At 34.9% G+C, this 17982-nt stretch overlaps 1 protein-coding gene across 1 annotated transcript in view; it reads right to left on the bottom strand.

Annotated features, from left to right (window-relative positions):
• Nucleotides 1-745: 745 nt before the first annotated feature.
• LOC143303051 (mannosyl-oligosaccharide alpha-1,2-mannosidase IA-like) overlaps nucleotides 746-17982 on the bottom strand; it is a 170474-nt gene continuing 153237 nt past the window's right edge. Inside the window, exon 3 of the mRNA XM_076620827.1 lies at nucleotides 746-1192. Within this exon, the coding sequence (XP_076476942.1) occupies nucleotides 1103-1192 (90 nt within the window). The 3' untranslated portion in view covers nucleotides 746-1102. The remainder of the gene's footprint in view (nucleotides 1193-17982) is intronic.

The following is a 17982-nucleotide window of genomic DNA, read 5'->3' as shown; positions in this document are numbered from 1 at the left end:
AAATAGCAATTGAGGGAAACACGTTGAACGCGCCGGCAAGCACGATTTTTCTTATCCTTGTTCTCCTCTCTGTCTCCCGTTTCATCCCTCGTCATCCCTGTTTCTTGTTTTCTCTAGTCGAAGTTCGAGCGCGCAGTACACTTCAGCTCGGCAAATAGAAATCAGAAGACGCGGAAGGTCCATGCACAAACGTATCCTGATGAGCGGCTTTTTCGCCGCGATGATGTTGCGAGAATTCGCGAAAATTTCTAACGCTCCTAGTTCGCCCACTTTTCTCCCATCATTTCTTATTTATTCGTCTCATTTGGATGGCTCGAGTGGTTGCTTTTATTTATTTATTATTTTTTTTTTTTTTTTTTAGCAGAAAAACAGCGACGTGGAAAAAATAAAGCGAGGCAACGGCGGATGTCATTCGGAAACGTGTTTGAAACGTTTCGTTCTATTCGAAGCTTTTGAACGAGTTTAATTACGCGTGTAATTTTTATCGAATGTTTGATTAATTTATGATACTAATTGAGAAATGTGAGAAAGAGATATAGATATTTTGCGTGCTTGAGCAGTTTTAGTGCTAGGACGGTCGATGATAAATGTAATTTTACATTGAGGAACTTTATATCAAAGTTTGTCTCTTTTCTTATTTTAGAAATTTACGTTTAAAATTAAGTTTAAGAAATTTTCTGTAATTATGTGTATTCTGTATATTTCTCTATCTGTTTTCTTTCTCAGTTAATTCTCAATTAATTTCATAAAAGAAGAACTTTCGTCGTTTTACATTTTGTCTACTTATTTTAAATTAATTGGAATTAAATTCCATTCAAAGAATTGTTTACAATTATGTACATACCGTAAATTTCTTGGCTCTCCTCATTTTTACTTTAATTTAAATAAAACTAAATTAACTTTCCCGTTATCTAAATACACATTTTACCTCACATACATGTTATTTGGATAAAAAGTTCATTTCCTTCTCTTAATTAAGAAAAATAGATAGCTTCGAGATGTGTAAAAATGTAAAAATATGAAATCTGTTAATAACGACTTACTTTTACGTTTCGTTTATGTAGCGATATCTCTCGCACGCACAGTTTTTGTCTCTAATCGATTACGTCGATTGTCCATTGCAATTTTTAAACGATTTATAGCCGGGCCATCGCAGTGCGCGGATAGCTTTGAACTTCACTGACAGACTCACCTGAAAGAATAAAAACGACGCAATTAGTTTGATTAACGAATCCTGTGAACTCGCATACGGGAAGACAAACGTAAAAGGAGCGTAAAACTGTTTTAAATTACGTTAAATCAATGATAAATGTTGAGGAAAAAAACCTTATGTAAATTAATTATCTTCGACCTTTGCAAAGCTGCTTGTTAAAATTTTTAATGATTATTATTCGTGTTTCATACTGCGGGTTAATTTTTCTTTTCCGTTGATGCAATAGAGAAAAAAACGATTTTGCAAGTTCAACCTTTTCATATTTTAAGAAAAGTGCTTGATAATAAATACGGTTCAATCAAAATAGGTTAAATTTTAAGACGAAACAATGCTAATTTAATTTTAATTGCAATTTTAATTTCGGAGATAAAATTTCAAAAATGAAAATGATGTCTCTTAGGAATGATATACACTGGACATAAAAGAATAATAATTACATAAACAGAGTAAGTTAGAATCGTTTTTAAATGATTTTTTAGATGACGGATTTCGCTCGAAGTAATCGACCAACTTTCTGGTTGGCCAACAGCGTTAATTTCATTCGGGTTACCGCAAAACGAAAATTTCGGTTGCCTTTCTTCGAGATCGCATTTGCCGCGGCATAGTCATCATTTTCATGCGGTTTGAATTAACCTTCGCTGTGGTATTCTTTTCCGCTGCACTTACGAACCGCAAGTTCAACGCCGCAGTCTATCGAGCACCTCAAGATTGTCAATTCAAAAATGAATATTAAATTCTAGCGTTACTTAAAAAACAAATGTGTTTGCTTACTTATTTCACAACTTTGAAATTTACATTACAAAGTTCAATCTGAATTTCTAGTTCCAAATCTTCCGACTGAAGATTATTAAATGTAAATGGTTAGATGTAAATGTAAATGGTAAAAACAACATTTTGCATCCGACACGGCGTTACGGGTTATTATAGTTAATGCTCATTTAAACAGCTACTGAAAAATTCTAAAGCAGTGGGATGATGATAAAAGATTGTTAAATCAGCCATTTAAAAAATAATAGGCAGAATAGAATATAACTTGTAGATAATTTTTATAATCTCTATTTTCATACACTAGGTTTTTTATGCAATTATAAGTAATATTTTATATTTACTTTTAATTCCTTGCCCGATACCATATGTTTCTATCATCGCGATAAATACAATTTTCCAGTAATACTTATCGTATATTACAATAATTTTCTAATTAACAGAATCAAAAAGCAGGAGTAGTTTTATACTAATTTTTAAAATAGAGAATCGAGAAGTGAAGTTTAGTCACGAAGCATCGTTTATTTCGAACATTCTTTCTCTTTTACATCGGATTTCCTTCCACAGATCCGTTTGAGCGGTGTGCGAAAAAAGTTGTCCAGTTTTTTAGGATTGTCAACGCCCAGGCGTAATGACGAACCAAAAGGAATGATTATCGCAGTTTGTTTGAGATAAATGAAAATGCGAATAAAATTTTATTAATTTAGAAAGTTTGAAAATCAACGAGAAATCGAATTTATCGAGTTTGTAACTGAGAGGCATAATTTTGAAAGATAATTCCAATAGAAATCATAGTGAAGTTGATTTAATTTTCGCAACTTCCTATTACATTTTACGACTGTAAAAGAATTGTTGTTTGCATCGAAAAAGGTTTTTGCGATAATACAAAGCGCTTGTGACTGCTCGTTGACAAAATTAAAAGTTACAGATTAGATAAAAATTCTAAATTTAAACGGTAGATTAAAGTCAAAATTTCAATTTAAATTATGTGTGACTGTGTATGTATTTGGACAACGCGGAACATGCGACGGATTTTTAAAGTCCAGACCGTAAAATCATTAACTCGATAAGTGAACTGGAAATGAAGTTTCCATGTGAACTGTTTATTACGTTAATACATATTTCAGTGAGAGCTTCCGTCTCTCTATTACGTCAAATATTAAACTAAAACGTTCTCGAAGTAAATAAATGGGATTTTAGTAACCATATTTCATCCAACGTTCGTTTCCATTATCAATTTGTCAATAACAATTTGATTAATATATAGCGTATTCCAATTTTTTCGACCAAAGTTTGTCAATATAACATTTTACGGATATAAATAAAAATATTGCATTATATAAATCCGTATGTCACAACGAAAATACGAATTTGTGAGAAAGCATGGAGAAAAAGTATATAAAAGATGAATCAATACGAAGGATCGATGATTCACTATTGAGGAGGAACTCAAAAATCAAAAAAAACCTTGTAGTCTTAGTTACTATACATTTTTACTTCTTATTTATGGCCATAAAGTTTACAGATAATTTTTAGCCCCCAAGAATGGAACATCCTGTATATGTACCATTTCAAATGTTTGTACATTAAATATCCGAAATGGAATAACTTTAAAATCAAACGAAGTGTCTTCGTCAATCCCAATTCAACAGCTACCCCATTTGTCCAGATTCCAGAAAATATACTGAAATGAATTTCAAATCAAATTTAAGCACCAAATACCGAAAATGAAATGCGATCCACCAATACTACTCAACAACTACGCACTCCATCTGTCCAAGATCTAGAAAACAGCCAAACAACCACGATAGGAAATATACTGAAATGAATTTGGAATCAAATCTAAACAGCAAGTTTCCAAAATAAAGTCCGATTCCGAAAACGAATTAAATGGCTCCGGTTACTCCATTTGTCACGAACTTAAAAACACCGCACTCTCCACCCCTAAAATACATCGAAACCCAGTGGAATAAGAAGTCCACGCAAAACCTATCCAAACCTATCCAAACTCGTGCAGTTAATATCCGAGAGCACATGATAAAAAAGGAAGGCCCATAAGTAATTACGAGTCTAACCCTTGAAAGCTCGTACCACGGCAGTCTCACCGCAAACTACCCTTCCTTTCATCCCCTTCGATCCTCCTCGTCGTTTGAGCGCAACGTTTCTAGTTCCAGTCGTTTCCTTCAACTCCTCTCGTCTCTCTCTTCGTCTCCTCCGACGCTATACTTTGTCCGGGCAACACGTTTCTTGACAGAAAGTTAATAAAGTTTTCCAACTCGCATAAATCAACGAGCTTCTTTGACCTGCAGCCGTGTACGTGGCCCACGCCGGACCATAAAAGCAACAAACTTTAATGCGTTTCAATAAATTTCACGCCATCCCTAACACCCTTTCTCCGTCTTCTTTTTCTTCTTCTCCGTCTGCTTCTTCTGAAATCCTCGATTTTTCCACTTTCGTGTCCCATTCGTTCGATTTCACACGAGGATAGCTCGATTTTTCCCCGATTTCCTCCCACCAGGCTCTATGGTCGCTTCTCACGGCCACGAAAACTTCCGCTGCAACCACGCTGATGGAATACAAATCACGATCTCGAGGAACTGGTCGAGGTCAACGTTTTGACGGAATTCCGGTTATGTCACGGGTTATGGCGCTTTATTTTTATCGAAGCCACGAAAGGGATGAAACTTGGGGAGATCTAGGGGAGGGCTGGAAATATGGGAGAAGGTGAATTTTGGGGAATTGAAAATGTGGCGGTTGTGATTGATTTGGTTCGAACTTTAATGTGGTTGAAAAAGGCTTAATTTTTGGTTCTCTTATTGGGAATTGAGGAGTTTCAAAACTTGTGAAATATTGGATAGCAATTATTAATACTTTCAGGATTGAATTTATTCTTGGAAGAAATTGTCTTTTTATCGCTTATTTGTCATAGAAACACAATTTTTCCGATGTTTTCCTGGAAGATAATACGTTACATTCCGAACTAGTTTTATCAAAATGTCAGTGTTAATATAAGAATCAAATTTTTTCTTGACACGAATAATTCTCTAGAAAGAGAATGCTCTCTAAATAACAGTTTTTTTCCTTATTCGATTTACGACAATCGCAATAGTATCAACGAAAATAGATATGTCGAATTTCAATTCAGTTTTTCTAAGACAGAACCCTCGAACATTTCTCTCTGAAAATTTTATTTTTGGAGGAAACGAAAATTCCAAATTCTTCTATCGAATTCTGGATATGAAACTTTCCCGTTTGCGCGTCCTGGGCATCGTGTCCGCAGGAAGAATTTTTTCTATAAATTTCAAACTGAAGAAATATATATTTTTCTTTTAAAAGAAGAATATTCGTTTTCAGACCTTTTAGACATGAGTTCAACTAAATGAAAATTACATATGGCATTGCTCGTTATCTGGGATCGTCCCTTTTTCGGACAAGACACTTTTACGGAAACTATTTTTCTTCGGTAACTCCGACAATGATAAAAGAGATCCCACGGCGGTCCATGTTGATCCTAATTTTTGCACCTTTCCCCCTATGGGATCCGACGCGAAAAAGATGGTCGTCCTTATGGTCAGTGTAACAAAGAAATGTTGAATCACATCTGTACTTTGGAAATGCTTTTTCCACAGAGAATATACTCATAGAATTGTCGGAGATTTATTATCTTCAAGTATCTAATTTTCGAACAAAGTTTTGAACAATGATATTAATTTATTTGCTTTAGAGTAGCAGTATTAATATTTCTTCAAATATTTCATCCTTTCTAAATAAAGTCATGAGACCTAGAAGTTACGCGTATATGTATACGTCTATATTTTTATAATTGTATATCTGTTTCTCATCGCTGTATTATATTTTATTAGCATGATATTTCATCTTTCTATATCCATTGTTAGTCGCCAAATTTTTGAAGAAAGCAAAAATTTTTGGCTTCTTCGTTTTTAGATGTCACACTGATTGATCATATAAAATTTAAAGCAGATCAGAAACAATTGACGAGGTAGTACATATACCATGAACATTTACAAATTTTCTTCGATATTTACAATTATTTATGTAGTATCGTGGAAAAAAGGCCTGTGGCGGCACTCGATAGCAAATACCACCACTCGACACTAATTAGTGTCGGACGACGGCAGCGCAGTGGTTAGCGCCTTAGGTTACGAACGTTCGGAACCCGGGTTTCGAATCCCGGCGACGGGACTCCGATTTTTCTTCCACGATACAAAAATGAGAAGTAAAGCGGCCGTACCCAGCAGAGACATCTACAGCCTAAGTATTCCGATACTGCAAATGGGGGTTCAGCCGGGATCTAGAGCGGGAACACGGTGTTCGAGAAGACGATGATAACGATGAGAGAGATCGGGCGTGATGGAGGAGAAGAACCGTTCTTAGACGTCAACGGTCCAGGAAATCGCGATCTCAATAATCAAGATGGCGGAGTACGGGTAACTCCAGTGATAAGACGACCAAGACGGCAAGACGAGCCTAAGCGCACAGTGTTAACGCTCAAAGACCTAGAGGACTCGCTAGAGAAATTCAGCGAGTGAAATTAGCACTGACGAGCCTTCAAAAATATATGTGGTAACTTAAATGGGTCTTAGAGTAAGGACAAGTAATGATGTTTTATTCGGAGTTAAGTTTTTAGTTTAACAAGCAATACTCAATACAAAAAACTGATTACAATATCGTCGTACGTCTTATTATCATACTCGGCTCTCAACTTCCCGATTCATACTCTCCGGCTTCTCCACTCACACTCTGCGGCTTATCCACTGACTCTCTCTGACTTCTCCACCGACACTGTCGCTTCTCAACTCACATTCTGACCGTTCTAGCATCCCTTTGTTTTTTCCTAGGTCCACCACGCACGTGTTCCGCAGACGCTCGTTGCCAGTGTCACTTTTCTACAAAACTATACAATTGAAAGACCGAGGATACATTGATGAACCCGACGGCGCCTCGCCTCTCGCGACATTGTTCATGGTTAACTTGATGTTTCTTAGGCCCTTTTCCACGATACTACATCTATTTATGCATCATCTTGCGAGAAATGAATTGACGAGAGCGAGTCATTTGTTTTTGAGAAATTTACTAAGAGTGGAATCGATTGATTTCACGTCTGAAAATAAGGAGCCCATAAATCTTACATTTACAGAGTAACTGATATCGAAATTTTACCAATCGTTCATACGAAAGCATTTTTAAAAGATCCAATATTCCATACCATAGAACGGAAACAAAATTTCTATTACCACAAAATTTCTCTTTGTATACAAAAAATTAGAATTCCAGGTAAACTAACTACAGCATCGAAAGAAAGCCACTAATATTATACAAACAATATCGAAAGAAAGAAAGAAAGTAATCGTTTGCAGGAACCAACAGGTGAAAAAATCCGCGGAGATTGTAACTTTTCAGACAAAAAGGTAGAAGAGGAGAAAAATTGAATGGGGAAAGTGTCGAATGAGAATGCATCAACCGGCGAACGGACTCGATCGTTCAGGATAAACGACTTTATTCGAGCCTCGGGGGTGGTTACCCCCGCGGCTGGTTAATACCGAGAACTATTACTGGCGATTAAGCTATCGATTATGCGCCAGATAACGCGTTTCCCGCCGGAAAAAAAGGATCGTCAGGAAATTAATTAAGCCCCGAGAATAAAATTAGAAAGGAGGATAACAATTTATCGGGAAATCGAGTTTTCGTATTATCGCGGCAAAGAAAAGGGCTCTGGGCGAATGGTCGAAGGGTCGATCCCGAACACCGGGGATTGTTCGCCAGAAAGCTTTTGTAACCGAGTTACGCGGCTTTCTTATAACCTCTCCCGGGTTTGCACAGACCGCTCAACGTTTTCAGAAAGCGTTGCATTCGTTTAACGTGAAATGAACCGCGTAGCTTAGTTGAATTTCCGATTCTCGCGTTAAGAAGCTAGTGGTATCAGGATAATTCGAGAAAGTTTGCTTGGATTTATTAACAATTATTTCGGAAACTTTTAAAAAATGAGAGTTGAAAGTGAAAATGTATATTTAGTTCTTCGTATAATAATTGTATTTTATAAGCTTTTTTTTATTAATATTGTATTTGCTTGATATTGGCTTGTTTACGTAAAATTATTGGTATCGAATATTAATACAGCGGTAGATTTTTTTGTGAGGTATATTACGATATTGAACGGTTAGTAATGAATGACTTATGGTATATTTTTAATGAGAAACTTATACTATTTTATTCGCTATTTATGAAATTCATTTGATCTTTTTCTCATACTTGAAAGTATTTAATATTTACATCTTTAATATCCAATAAATTTCTATATTTATATGCTCATTGTTTTAAGAACATTTAATGACCTATAAGATTATTTTCAATGGAAGTTTCAATATTTCGAATATTATTAATATTGTGAATATTTTCGATAAAAGTTTAACGTACTTGATTAAAATGATCGATACGTTACACGAATATGTTAGAAATACATATTTATTTCCCTAAACGAATAAAGCTACCAATATCAGAATAAAAAATTTCCATAAAACGCAATAACAAAGCAACGTTTTCCATTCGAGAATTAAAAACAAATTCAGAATCGAACGACTTCTTTCTTCGGCCGACTATAACCGTGCTTTCAGTTTTCGCTTTTTCTTTTTCCCTTTTCGCATGGAAACGTTGAACGTCCGATTTGAAGAAATTGAAAAACTGATTGGAAGCTCGTTAATAGAGTACCGTTTCAAAAGAGAATTATTTCGCACTCGTGCACCGGTCCTATTAACTGAGAATCGGGTCACAGAAAACTGGGTTGCAAGTACTATTTCGCGAGCATAGACGAGAAACGTTTTAAACAATAGTGGACGAGGTAGAAGTAGGACGGTTTTGAAATTAATAATTGGTGCGAACGCTATAACGATGTAATTCCTTCAAAAAACGCCATGATATTGCACTTTAATTCATTCCATTTTACTTCCGCTCTTTTATTTTCTTCTAATACGAGAATTTCCATCCATCGATTATCGGCACAAAGCAAAGGGAATAACGATGAAACTGTTTTGCATTTGAGGGTGTGTTGACGTTTGAAAATTCGAAAAAATCGATCTACCGTCCACTGTAGTTACGTTGTTTCTCGCTGACCAAACATCGACGACTCCTTCTATTCGAAATAAAAATGCATTTTCATTGGTTCGTTAAATCTGGAATATTCTATATTTGCGTGAAATATTCCATAGATCGTTAGGATTTAAATCCACCTACGATATTTTCAATGGTCTAACGTAATTTTTTACCTGTATTAGCTTTTTCTAATGACAATTTTTCTAATTTCATTTTCATCTTGTTATTCGATATTCAATCTCTATATACATTGCTTCACTGTAAATAAAATTAGACGATCATCAGAAGATTATCATTTACGTGTTTAAGATGATAAGATTTAATTAGAAACCGAATTAATTAAAAGTCTTTTCTAATGATTACGGGACAATGAATTATACACGACATAGCCCTCTGATCATGCAAAGTAAAGAGATTCTACGTAAAATATAATTTCTATGAAATTTCAATTAGAACATGTTTCGTCTCTTATTGCAGGTCACTCGGTGCAATTTTGTTCAACGTAGTAAACAAAACTGAGAAAAATGTTCTCCATCCAACGACAAGCAAAAGGAACAATTTCAACGAGATAAAATTCCGAGAGCACGTGGGAATCCGCCAGGTGGATATTAAACGAGTGAACGAAGTTAAAGAGCGTAATTACTGACGTTTCGCGCCGGTAAAATTCAATCTACGACGATTGCAGCGCGAATCGAATAACGAAAAGGAGAGAGAGAGAAAAAAAAAGAGAGGGAAAGCGCGGGAGGGAGAAGGGAACGCTTGGTGTATCTAGAAAAATAAGTGTCGAATCGAGTGCCAAACGGGTCTGACGTTAATTAAAAGTGCCCCAGAAGGAAGATCTCGTCGAGGAAATTCCCGAACGGATCCCAACCCGATAATGGATCGAACGTTTCTTCTCACGATAATCTCTAACGCGTCTCTTTGCTCGTTAAACCGAACGCTTCTCGTTCCCCCCTTCTTTTTTCTTCAACTTTCACAGTTCCCTCGTTAAGATAAGAAACGAAGGGTAGCTTTGCGTTTTAATGTCCGTGCACGTCAATTCTCTCGTTTAAAAGTATCCTGTCGTTGGTGCTGAAGAAATTACGTGGTTCAATTACCGTGAGAAAATTAGTCTCTTCGCTACTACGTGGAGATTCTGTTGTTAAAGATTTCTTCCTATTTTCTTCGCCAGCGAAATGATCTAATTCTTTCGCAAAAGTTGGAATTTTGCTATTTTAAACGCAGGTGTCTTTGATCTAAATATCTTCTTGCTTCATATTGAATGTATGGCGTAATCACCGCCAACGAGAGAATATCGAGTTTGTATCAGAAATGAATGGATAAATTTGACTTAAATTATTTTCCTGCACTCTTAGGTACGATATGTGCAGTAATATATAAACATGGAATAGTTTAATCGTTTTCATTTCGAATAATAATAATTAAAAGTTAAATCAACTTGAATATGATATAAAGATTTTTCCTAGTTATATTCACTGTACGTATTAATTATAACAAATAAATCGCGGATATCTATGTATTTAGGCGAATATGCAAAAACGTACAATATACAGAAACGTAAAATTACACAAAGTATCGGAATTGTTACGTTTAGACGAATAAAACATCTTTCCACGTTCAACGTGAAATTCTTATCTGTATCTGTATCTATAAGAATATGTGTTCGCGTAAAGATCCACTGTCTAATAATAAACAATAAATTTTCTTAATACGCGCAAATACGTTGCTTGTTTGACAAAAATTCTTAAAGATATTTCTACTTTACACAGAGTTACGATGTTTTCCCTCTTTAAGATAGAAATGAATAAATGAGAATTTCCATGGAATGATAATTGAAAGTGATAAAGCAGTTCTGGTGGATCGTTGATTAGGTATTCTGATTACAGAAAGTTTGTTCGATGCTCTTGGCGAAGTATCAACTTTCCGTAATAACGCTGTCAACAGCTTAAAACTTTGACAAAGTTCTAAATAAATAGATTGGCTAATTGGAGTTGTTGTAAAAGGTATTAAATTCTTTATTGCTGGATCGACGGAAGGAGTTTGGTGTTACCCGTTAAAACGCAGGTGAACATTTTCTACACGTGAGGAGAAATTCTAGGACGCGAGTAGAGCACGTGAAACAGCTTTGAGGAGAAATATTACAAGTTTAAATATTCACGGGGATAAAGAAGCATCAGGGATCATAAAAGGGCTTTCTTTAGTAACGAAGAGGAATTTTTACATCGAACAATTTTAAATCCCCCGCCATAAACTACAAGAGCATCTGTGGCTTTATCTGTGTAACTTATTTTTCAAATAAATTTTGCGCTAAAAAATATGCAATAAATCACGCGGTCGATTAAAAGCAGAGGATAAATGAGAGAAACTTAATTTCCATGCATTTGAAAGATCATATATTACTCTCCTACTCGAAATCTGCTATGTTACTCTTTACTAGAAATTCATTTCAGAATTCTAATATCGACCTATCACGCGTTACAGTATGATTGGAACAGATTGTAAAATATATTACAAGTTAAAGCTGTAATGTTCTTTAATTTAATTATACGATATTTTAGTTGTACGTATGTTACTTGAAGCGCATCGTTTGAACCAACAAGAACAAACCAAGATCAACGTAGAGTAGATGCAGTATATTGCTATAAACAACGAACAATTATTTTATGCAAATTCACCAGCTCATGTAACGTAACTGTATAATATAGTAGTCGCCAATAATCCTCACAGGTGAATGCAACTTTGAATGAATGAAAAAAATAAAGAAGAATTGTTAAATTAATCCACGAAACTCCATAGGAAATCTTCAACAACCAACTTAAGTTAGTTTCAAGCCTGCAAACCATCAGCCACTTTCATAACAATGCAATCCTCTGAAAGATGAAAGGATGAACTCGACGGATTTCGAAGAAATTCGATTACCACTTCAGTAGAACGCGATTCCGGAAGACTGAGAATCGACTTCCTGAAATGCCTGATCAATAATTTGCCCGATCATGCAGCCTCCGGTTTCACTTCCAGGCTACTTTAGTCCTCGTGGAACAACGATGCTAGAAAATATTCGAGAATCGTTAGTACGATCGTTAATTTCTTCCATCGATCTCTCTCCACTGCTTCCAGTACAATAGTTATCCCTGGGACCAAGAAGCGTGCAAACGAAGAAGCAACCATACAACGAACCGTGTGATTTTACGGAGCGTGAATAAGCGCAGAGGTACGGCACGGTCGTGCCCATAAATACGACGTTAAACGGCGTCGCCGGCTGTTACTAGAGTTCCGAGCCGGTGCTCCGAAGATTTCGCACTCGGACACTCGTATCTACAACTGGGAATTCCGGTGTTCTTCCGTGTGTTTAAGGAAGTCGGTGTAATCGAGGGCGAGGAGAATGTCGCAAGTACTATAGTAGTCAGAAGCTCGTTCGAAACGTGAGATCTTCATTTTTATAAAATTATTACGTAACATTTCTTTAAAATATAAGATAGTTAATTTTAGAGTTGTAGCGGAGGATTAACTGTACTGTAAAATTGTTACTTTTGCTATAAAAGAAGGATACACTTCTTAATTTTGTTTGAATATAAGACAATTAATTTAACTAATTGTATTATGAAACTGTTATTTTTACTATTTTTATTGTAAAAAAGCTGTATCCCTGGAATATTATCTAAACTTATGTGAAAAATATTTCTTGTGTTATTTCCGACAAAGGGACAAAAGATAAAGAGAAGGTACTATATAAATAAATCTACGAGTAGTTGTTTTTCGTAATAAAATTCTGGGTCTCAAAAGGTTTCAATATAAAAGCGTACCGCTGTTATCTCGGTCGATTGTAAGAGTCAAGTTATAATCAACGATACTGCTGAGACCTTGTAATTAAATATGCAAAAAATCCATTATATAACGCGGAGATTTTGCAGCTTCGTGGTACATATCGTTGTAAAATTATTATCACATACGAACAACTTAATGACCGCCGTTAATATTCTCTGTAAAGGTACAATGCACGGTTAGCTTCCCATGGGAATCACATATAAAATATATTACACTGCGGTATCACACGCGAAAATTATAATGAACAACCGAATTCTACAACGTAGGGCGAAATGTTATTTGTTAATTTAGTAATTTTATAGACCCACGGTACGCCTTGATTCACACATTAAAGTTGTTCCGCAGCACTCGATATGCTCGACTAAACGCCAGTAGTATAGCTCGATAATTGGTCAGACGCTCGTATTTCACTTGCACGTTTTGCTCGTCCGTTTAACATCGTTGCAACTGCTGAGGCCAATCCTAAATAAAACGGAAGTTATTCGGATGTTTACGATCTCTATATAACGACTATTTGATTTAATGATTTTTGATGTATGATTTATATATATATATATATATATATATATATATACAAATTTTTTATATATATAATTAGCGTTTCGATATTAATACTATACATTATTTTGTATTTTGTATTATATATATTTCTTCATATTTGTAATGGAATTAAAAGAAAGAAAAACAGGTAATAGAAGATCGTTTTAAAGTTACATCACAGAATTTTAGATTTTGCCGAGTTACATTTATTTGACTATCGCGATTTAACAAATCTATGTTTACACACTATTATGTTTATAGGAAATCTTAAGTGAAAGAATCCTTAATATAATTACACATTTGATAAATTTATAAATATTTTAAATTTGAAACTCCTAATACAGTTAATTATTTATTTCACGTTTTTTTCTTGTTATCTTATTTTCTGTGTGAAAACTTTCGATGTATGTATAGTCATTTGCTGATATCTTTAAGCCATTAAGCAGCTTTTATAGCAATAGAGTTGCATGTATTTTTTAGAATATTCGACCCTTCGGAGGGGATGCATCCTTCCGATGGCCCAGTTTCGCATGTTCAATATCGCACACTTGTTAATAGCAGCATATTTGTTATTCATCGAATGTATCGGCTGATACCTTAACGAGTAAGCTAATAATATATCAAAAATACCTGACACGGAATAGGACACGAATTTTGTATGCGGCTTCACCAGTTAAGTATTTTTGGCTTGAAACCAAGCGATACGTCGCGTTTCGTGTCATTTCGCCGTGTCCTCAACTAATGAAGAAAAGTTGTCATATTATATATATCATATTATACATTAGCCTGCAATAAAAGTGCAATATTTTATAATCAGTTATATAGTTAGTCTTTTCACGAGAAAATTATTTACTTTTCTTTTAGGGTAACTATTTTTATTCTAGAAAAAAGTCAAGGAAATTGTGATTTCAGAAAGCTGTTTAGAAAGATTTTATTGTTATAGTCGATGAAGTACATTCTTTACAAAACTCTAGTTATCTCTAATTTTTTTGAAAAAAATCATACAATTTATACCTGTATGTAATTAATTATCCAACTAACAATCTGTCAGATTTCTGTATCAAATACATCTCTTCTATCAATTAACTATTTTACGAGCTATACCCCCATTATTAAACAAATGAAGGATTGAACAAAGGGTACTTGACAATTAAAAAAGAAGTTATCAGTAATTAATTTACATATTTCTCAGTCCAATTATTATTCAGTGTAATTAATATAATGCAATAAATATTAATATACAATTAACATAAATAGTCAACTACTTTCTAGTACTATCTTGAGTTTCTAGCCCCCAATATGTATTTTTATTTTTAAGCAAATAGCAATAAACGATCATATAATATTAAAATAAATAATATAAGTAATCAATGAAAATTTGAATAAACAGTCAATACAGACGATCACTACAATATAAATAATCACACTGCTCAGGCTTCCCGTCAACTTACTTATTTTCCAATATTTCCACTTCAAACTCAGAATCCAATTTACTCGCGCCTTATTCACGCTTGCTTCGAGCTGGCATCGTTCTAGTTAGCATAAACGCGACCAGGTCAAAGTGCGCGTAGCGACGCGACGACGCGACGTTGAGAGTTCACCTTCGGCAAGATGAAAATCGCACGCTCCCAGCGTTCATCGCGATGCATTGCACGCATTATGTTGCAACTCAAGTACCGTCGAGTGTAATTCTGACGCGATGCAAATTAGCACTGGCTGCGGCGTTCAAGCGTCATGTAACAACATACGAGAAGGATTATTTAGGATGTAACGCGAGGCGATTAATGAGCCTAGCTCGTCGCCCGATAATCTGTTGCTAAGAAAGTATAAATCACTCCTAACTTTATAATTTCCTCGTTAAACGTTGCTGCATAGTAAGTACATCATTGTAACTTATCGGTGATGTTGCGCTTGGTTTACATATTAATGATGATTTTATTATACATGATGCAGATTTGTGTAAAAGATTTGTTTGAAAAGCTTTTTATCGAGACCGTAGGCGGTTATTAACTTTTTAATAATGTGTTAAAAGTGACAAAAAAAAAAAAACAGTCAGAAAATAATTTATGTGCGCTTTTATGTTTGAAATTAATGATAATCAACAGATTATGGATGTTTATCCATTTATGAGAAATTTAAAAGTGTGAAACTGTACGACATGCGCACATAAAAGTGCGTGAAATATCGCAAGTAAAATATTCTGTTGTACAATATTTAGCAAATAAAGCAAATGTAGGTCCATTTAGGTTTCGTTTCTTTAGTCACGTTCGTAGAAATGTGGAAGCATAGAAACGTACGCAGTCTGATAATTATACACTTCTATATTTTATATAGAGTTTTGTTAAGAAATGAAAGCTGAATAGGAATGAAATTTGTTTCGACCTCTTTGAAATAGTTTAATAAAAAATTGAAAGAAGGTAATGTTGGTAAGTCGAGATACAAAGAAATTTCTCGTTGAAGGACAATCCCATTCACAGATTCCGAATGTTTCCATGAAAATATAGTACATCTATTCGATAAAATTTTATCAAAATACAAATGTATATTTTAAACTTAGTATATACTTTGGATATTTTTTGTGAGGGAATGTTATGAACCTTTTTGATTATTTCAATGAAATAAAATTATACCAACAAACGAATAAGCGAGTCCGCTTATGCCGCATATGATAAAAATTTGGAACAGGTCGGTACAACTTTCTCGAATTTTTAAACAATACACAGTCAACTGGGACAAAAATACAATTTATTTCTATTTAATTCTCATTTTTAATTTCTATTCTTTCCCTCAAATTTCAAATTCTAACATCGACCATCCAGTTTTCTCCAGCTCCAATTATTTCGACCATATTTGAGTCGTTCACGCTCGATTCAGACTGGAGGAGGAAGGAGAGGGGGAATTAAAACTTCTCTCGAGAGTTAAAAATTTAAGCATCCACGGTAGAACACAGAAGGAAAATTCGAGCCGAAAATTCGTTAATGTAAAATGCCATTTATTCGGGGAAATCGAACCGAAACTTGTAAATCAGGTTATAAGGAAAACGAGAGGAAAAGAGAAACGAGTAATTCAATGAAATAAATAGGTTACGAACGCTCGAAAATCAACGTTAGACCAAGAATTAATTAATTTCGAGATGTCTTGATTAATTTGTACGCTGTGATATTGAATCATCCTACGTTTACCTGTTTCCCATAAAATTGGAATTTAATCCACGTGAGAGAAATACAGTCGTCCGCCAAACGTATTTTTATTCGTACATCTCATAATAAAGCTATTTTTATTTACATAAACTTTTGTTTACAATTGTTATTTTATTTTAAAAATTTAATTAGATAAAATAAAATAACATTAGTGTATTCTAAGCAAACAAGATGAGTGCAGAGCTGCTTTAAAATCAAGATAAGATGCTCACAAAATATTGATATAATCCATAGTTTGGAATAACAAAAAAATAAAGCTTTTTTTCATACGACGTACGAAAACTTTCCTGAGTGCCTGCGTCATTAAAATTTATTTTTCCTTCACTGTCTAGTGACGTAAGAACTATAAGAAAATGAAGATTAAAGAAAGCATGTTTTATTTATAATTAAAACTGCTCTCTAAATAATACTTTTGGCGAAATTAATAAGGCTTAATTGAGCATTCACGAAGAAATTCGATTAAATATATACCAACTCTGTTTCTTCTGACGAAACAAATGTTTCGATGGTAGAATTCGCGAGCAACGCTCGACGCGCGTGAATGACGACGAATTCAGCCTAATGGGATCTTTGAGGAGGCAGCCCGGGCATTTAATTAAAATCCTCTCGAACCGTGAGCGCTCGCAATCGAGCGAAGAGTGGCTTTCGAGCGGTTGGCCGCGCCGTGGAGAATCAAAATAGCTCCAAGAGCGAACGTAAGTCAGCCAGTGCTGCTTCTTGAAATAATCGTGGACTTCTACCATTTGGATAATTTCGTGGCTTCTTTATTCAAATTGATAAATTGATTTCTCTCTATCTTCGACGAGTTCCATTTCTTTACTTTTCTTTATCAAAACATGAAATTGCAGAAAAATTCGCAGTCTAATAATTACTATCCACAACTTTAGTAATAATACAATGCTATATAATTTTCTATCCAAAATTTCATCTAAAATGAAGCTTGCAAAATAGAACGTAGAAAACATATATATAAAGCTATCGATGAAGTGGTCGGACAAAGCATTTTCAATTGAAGTATTTCTTGCCGCGATTCAATATCCTACCAAGGTGTTTCTTTCGTCCAACGACTTCTGTACTCTTTGTGCTCTACTTTTTTTCAGGACTCTCGCAACACGGAAAGGACGCAATATGCTTAATGGATCGACACGATGCGATGCTCGCATCGCGTTTTCTAATTTTTGCTCGGCACCGGCTCGCTTAAGCGTCCTCACGCCATTAACTAATTGACGCGACCAGATTCTCGTGATATCGTTGGTCAAGAACAGAAGGAACTCCATCCTTGGTATCTGAGGATAAAGGGAATTTCCGGAAACCTGAAACCTGGCGGAGACG

The sequence above is a fragment of the Bombus vancouverensis genome, chromosome 8 (assembly GCF_051014615.1).
Source record: "Bombus vancouverensis nearcticus chromosome 8, iyBomVanc1_principal, whole genome shotgun sequence".
Classification (NCBI taxonomy): Eukaryota; Metazoa; Arthropoda; class Insecta; order Hymenoptera; family Apidae; genus Bombus; species Bombus vancouverensis.
This window is presented reverse-complemented; position numbering and strand designations above follow the sequence as displayed.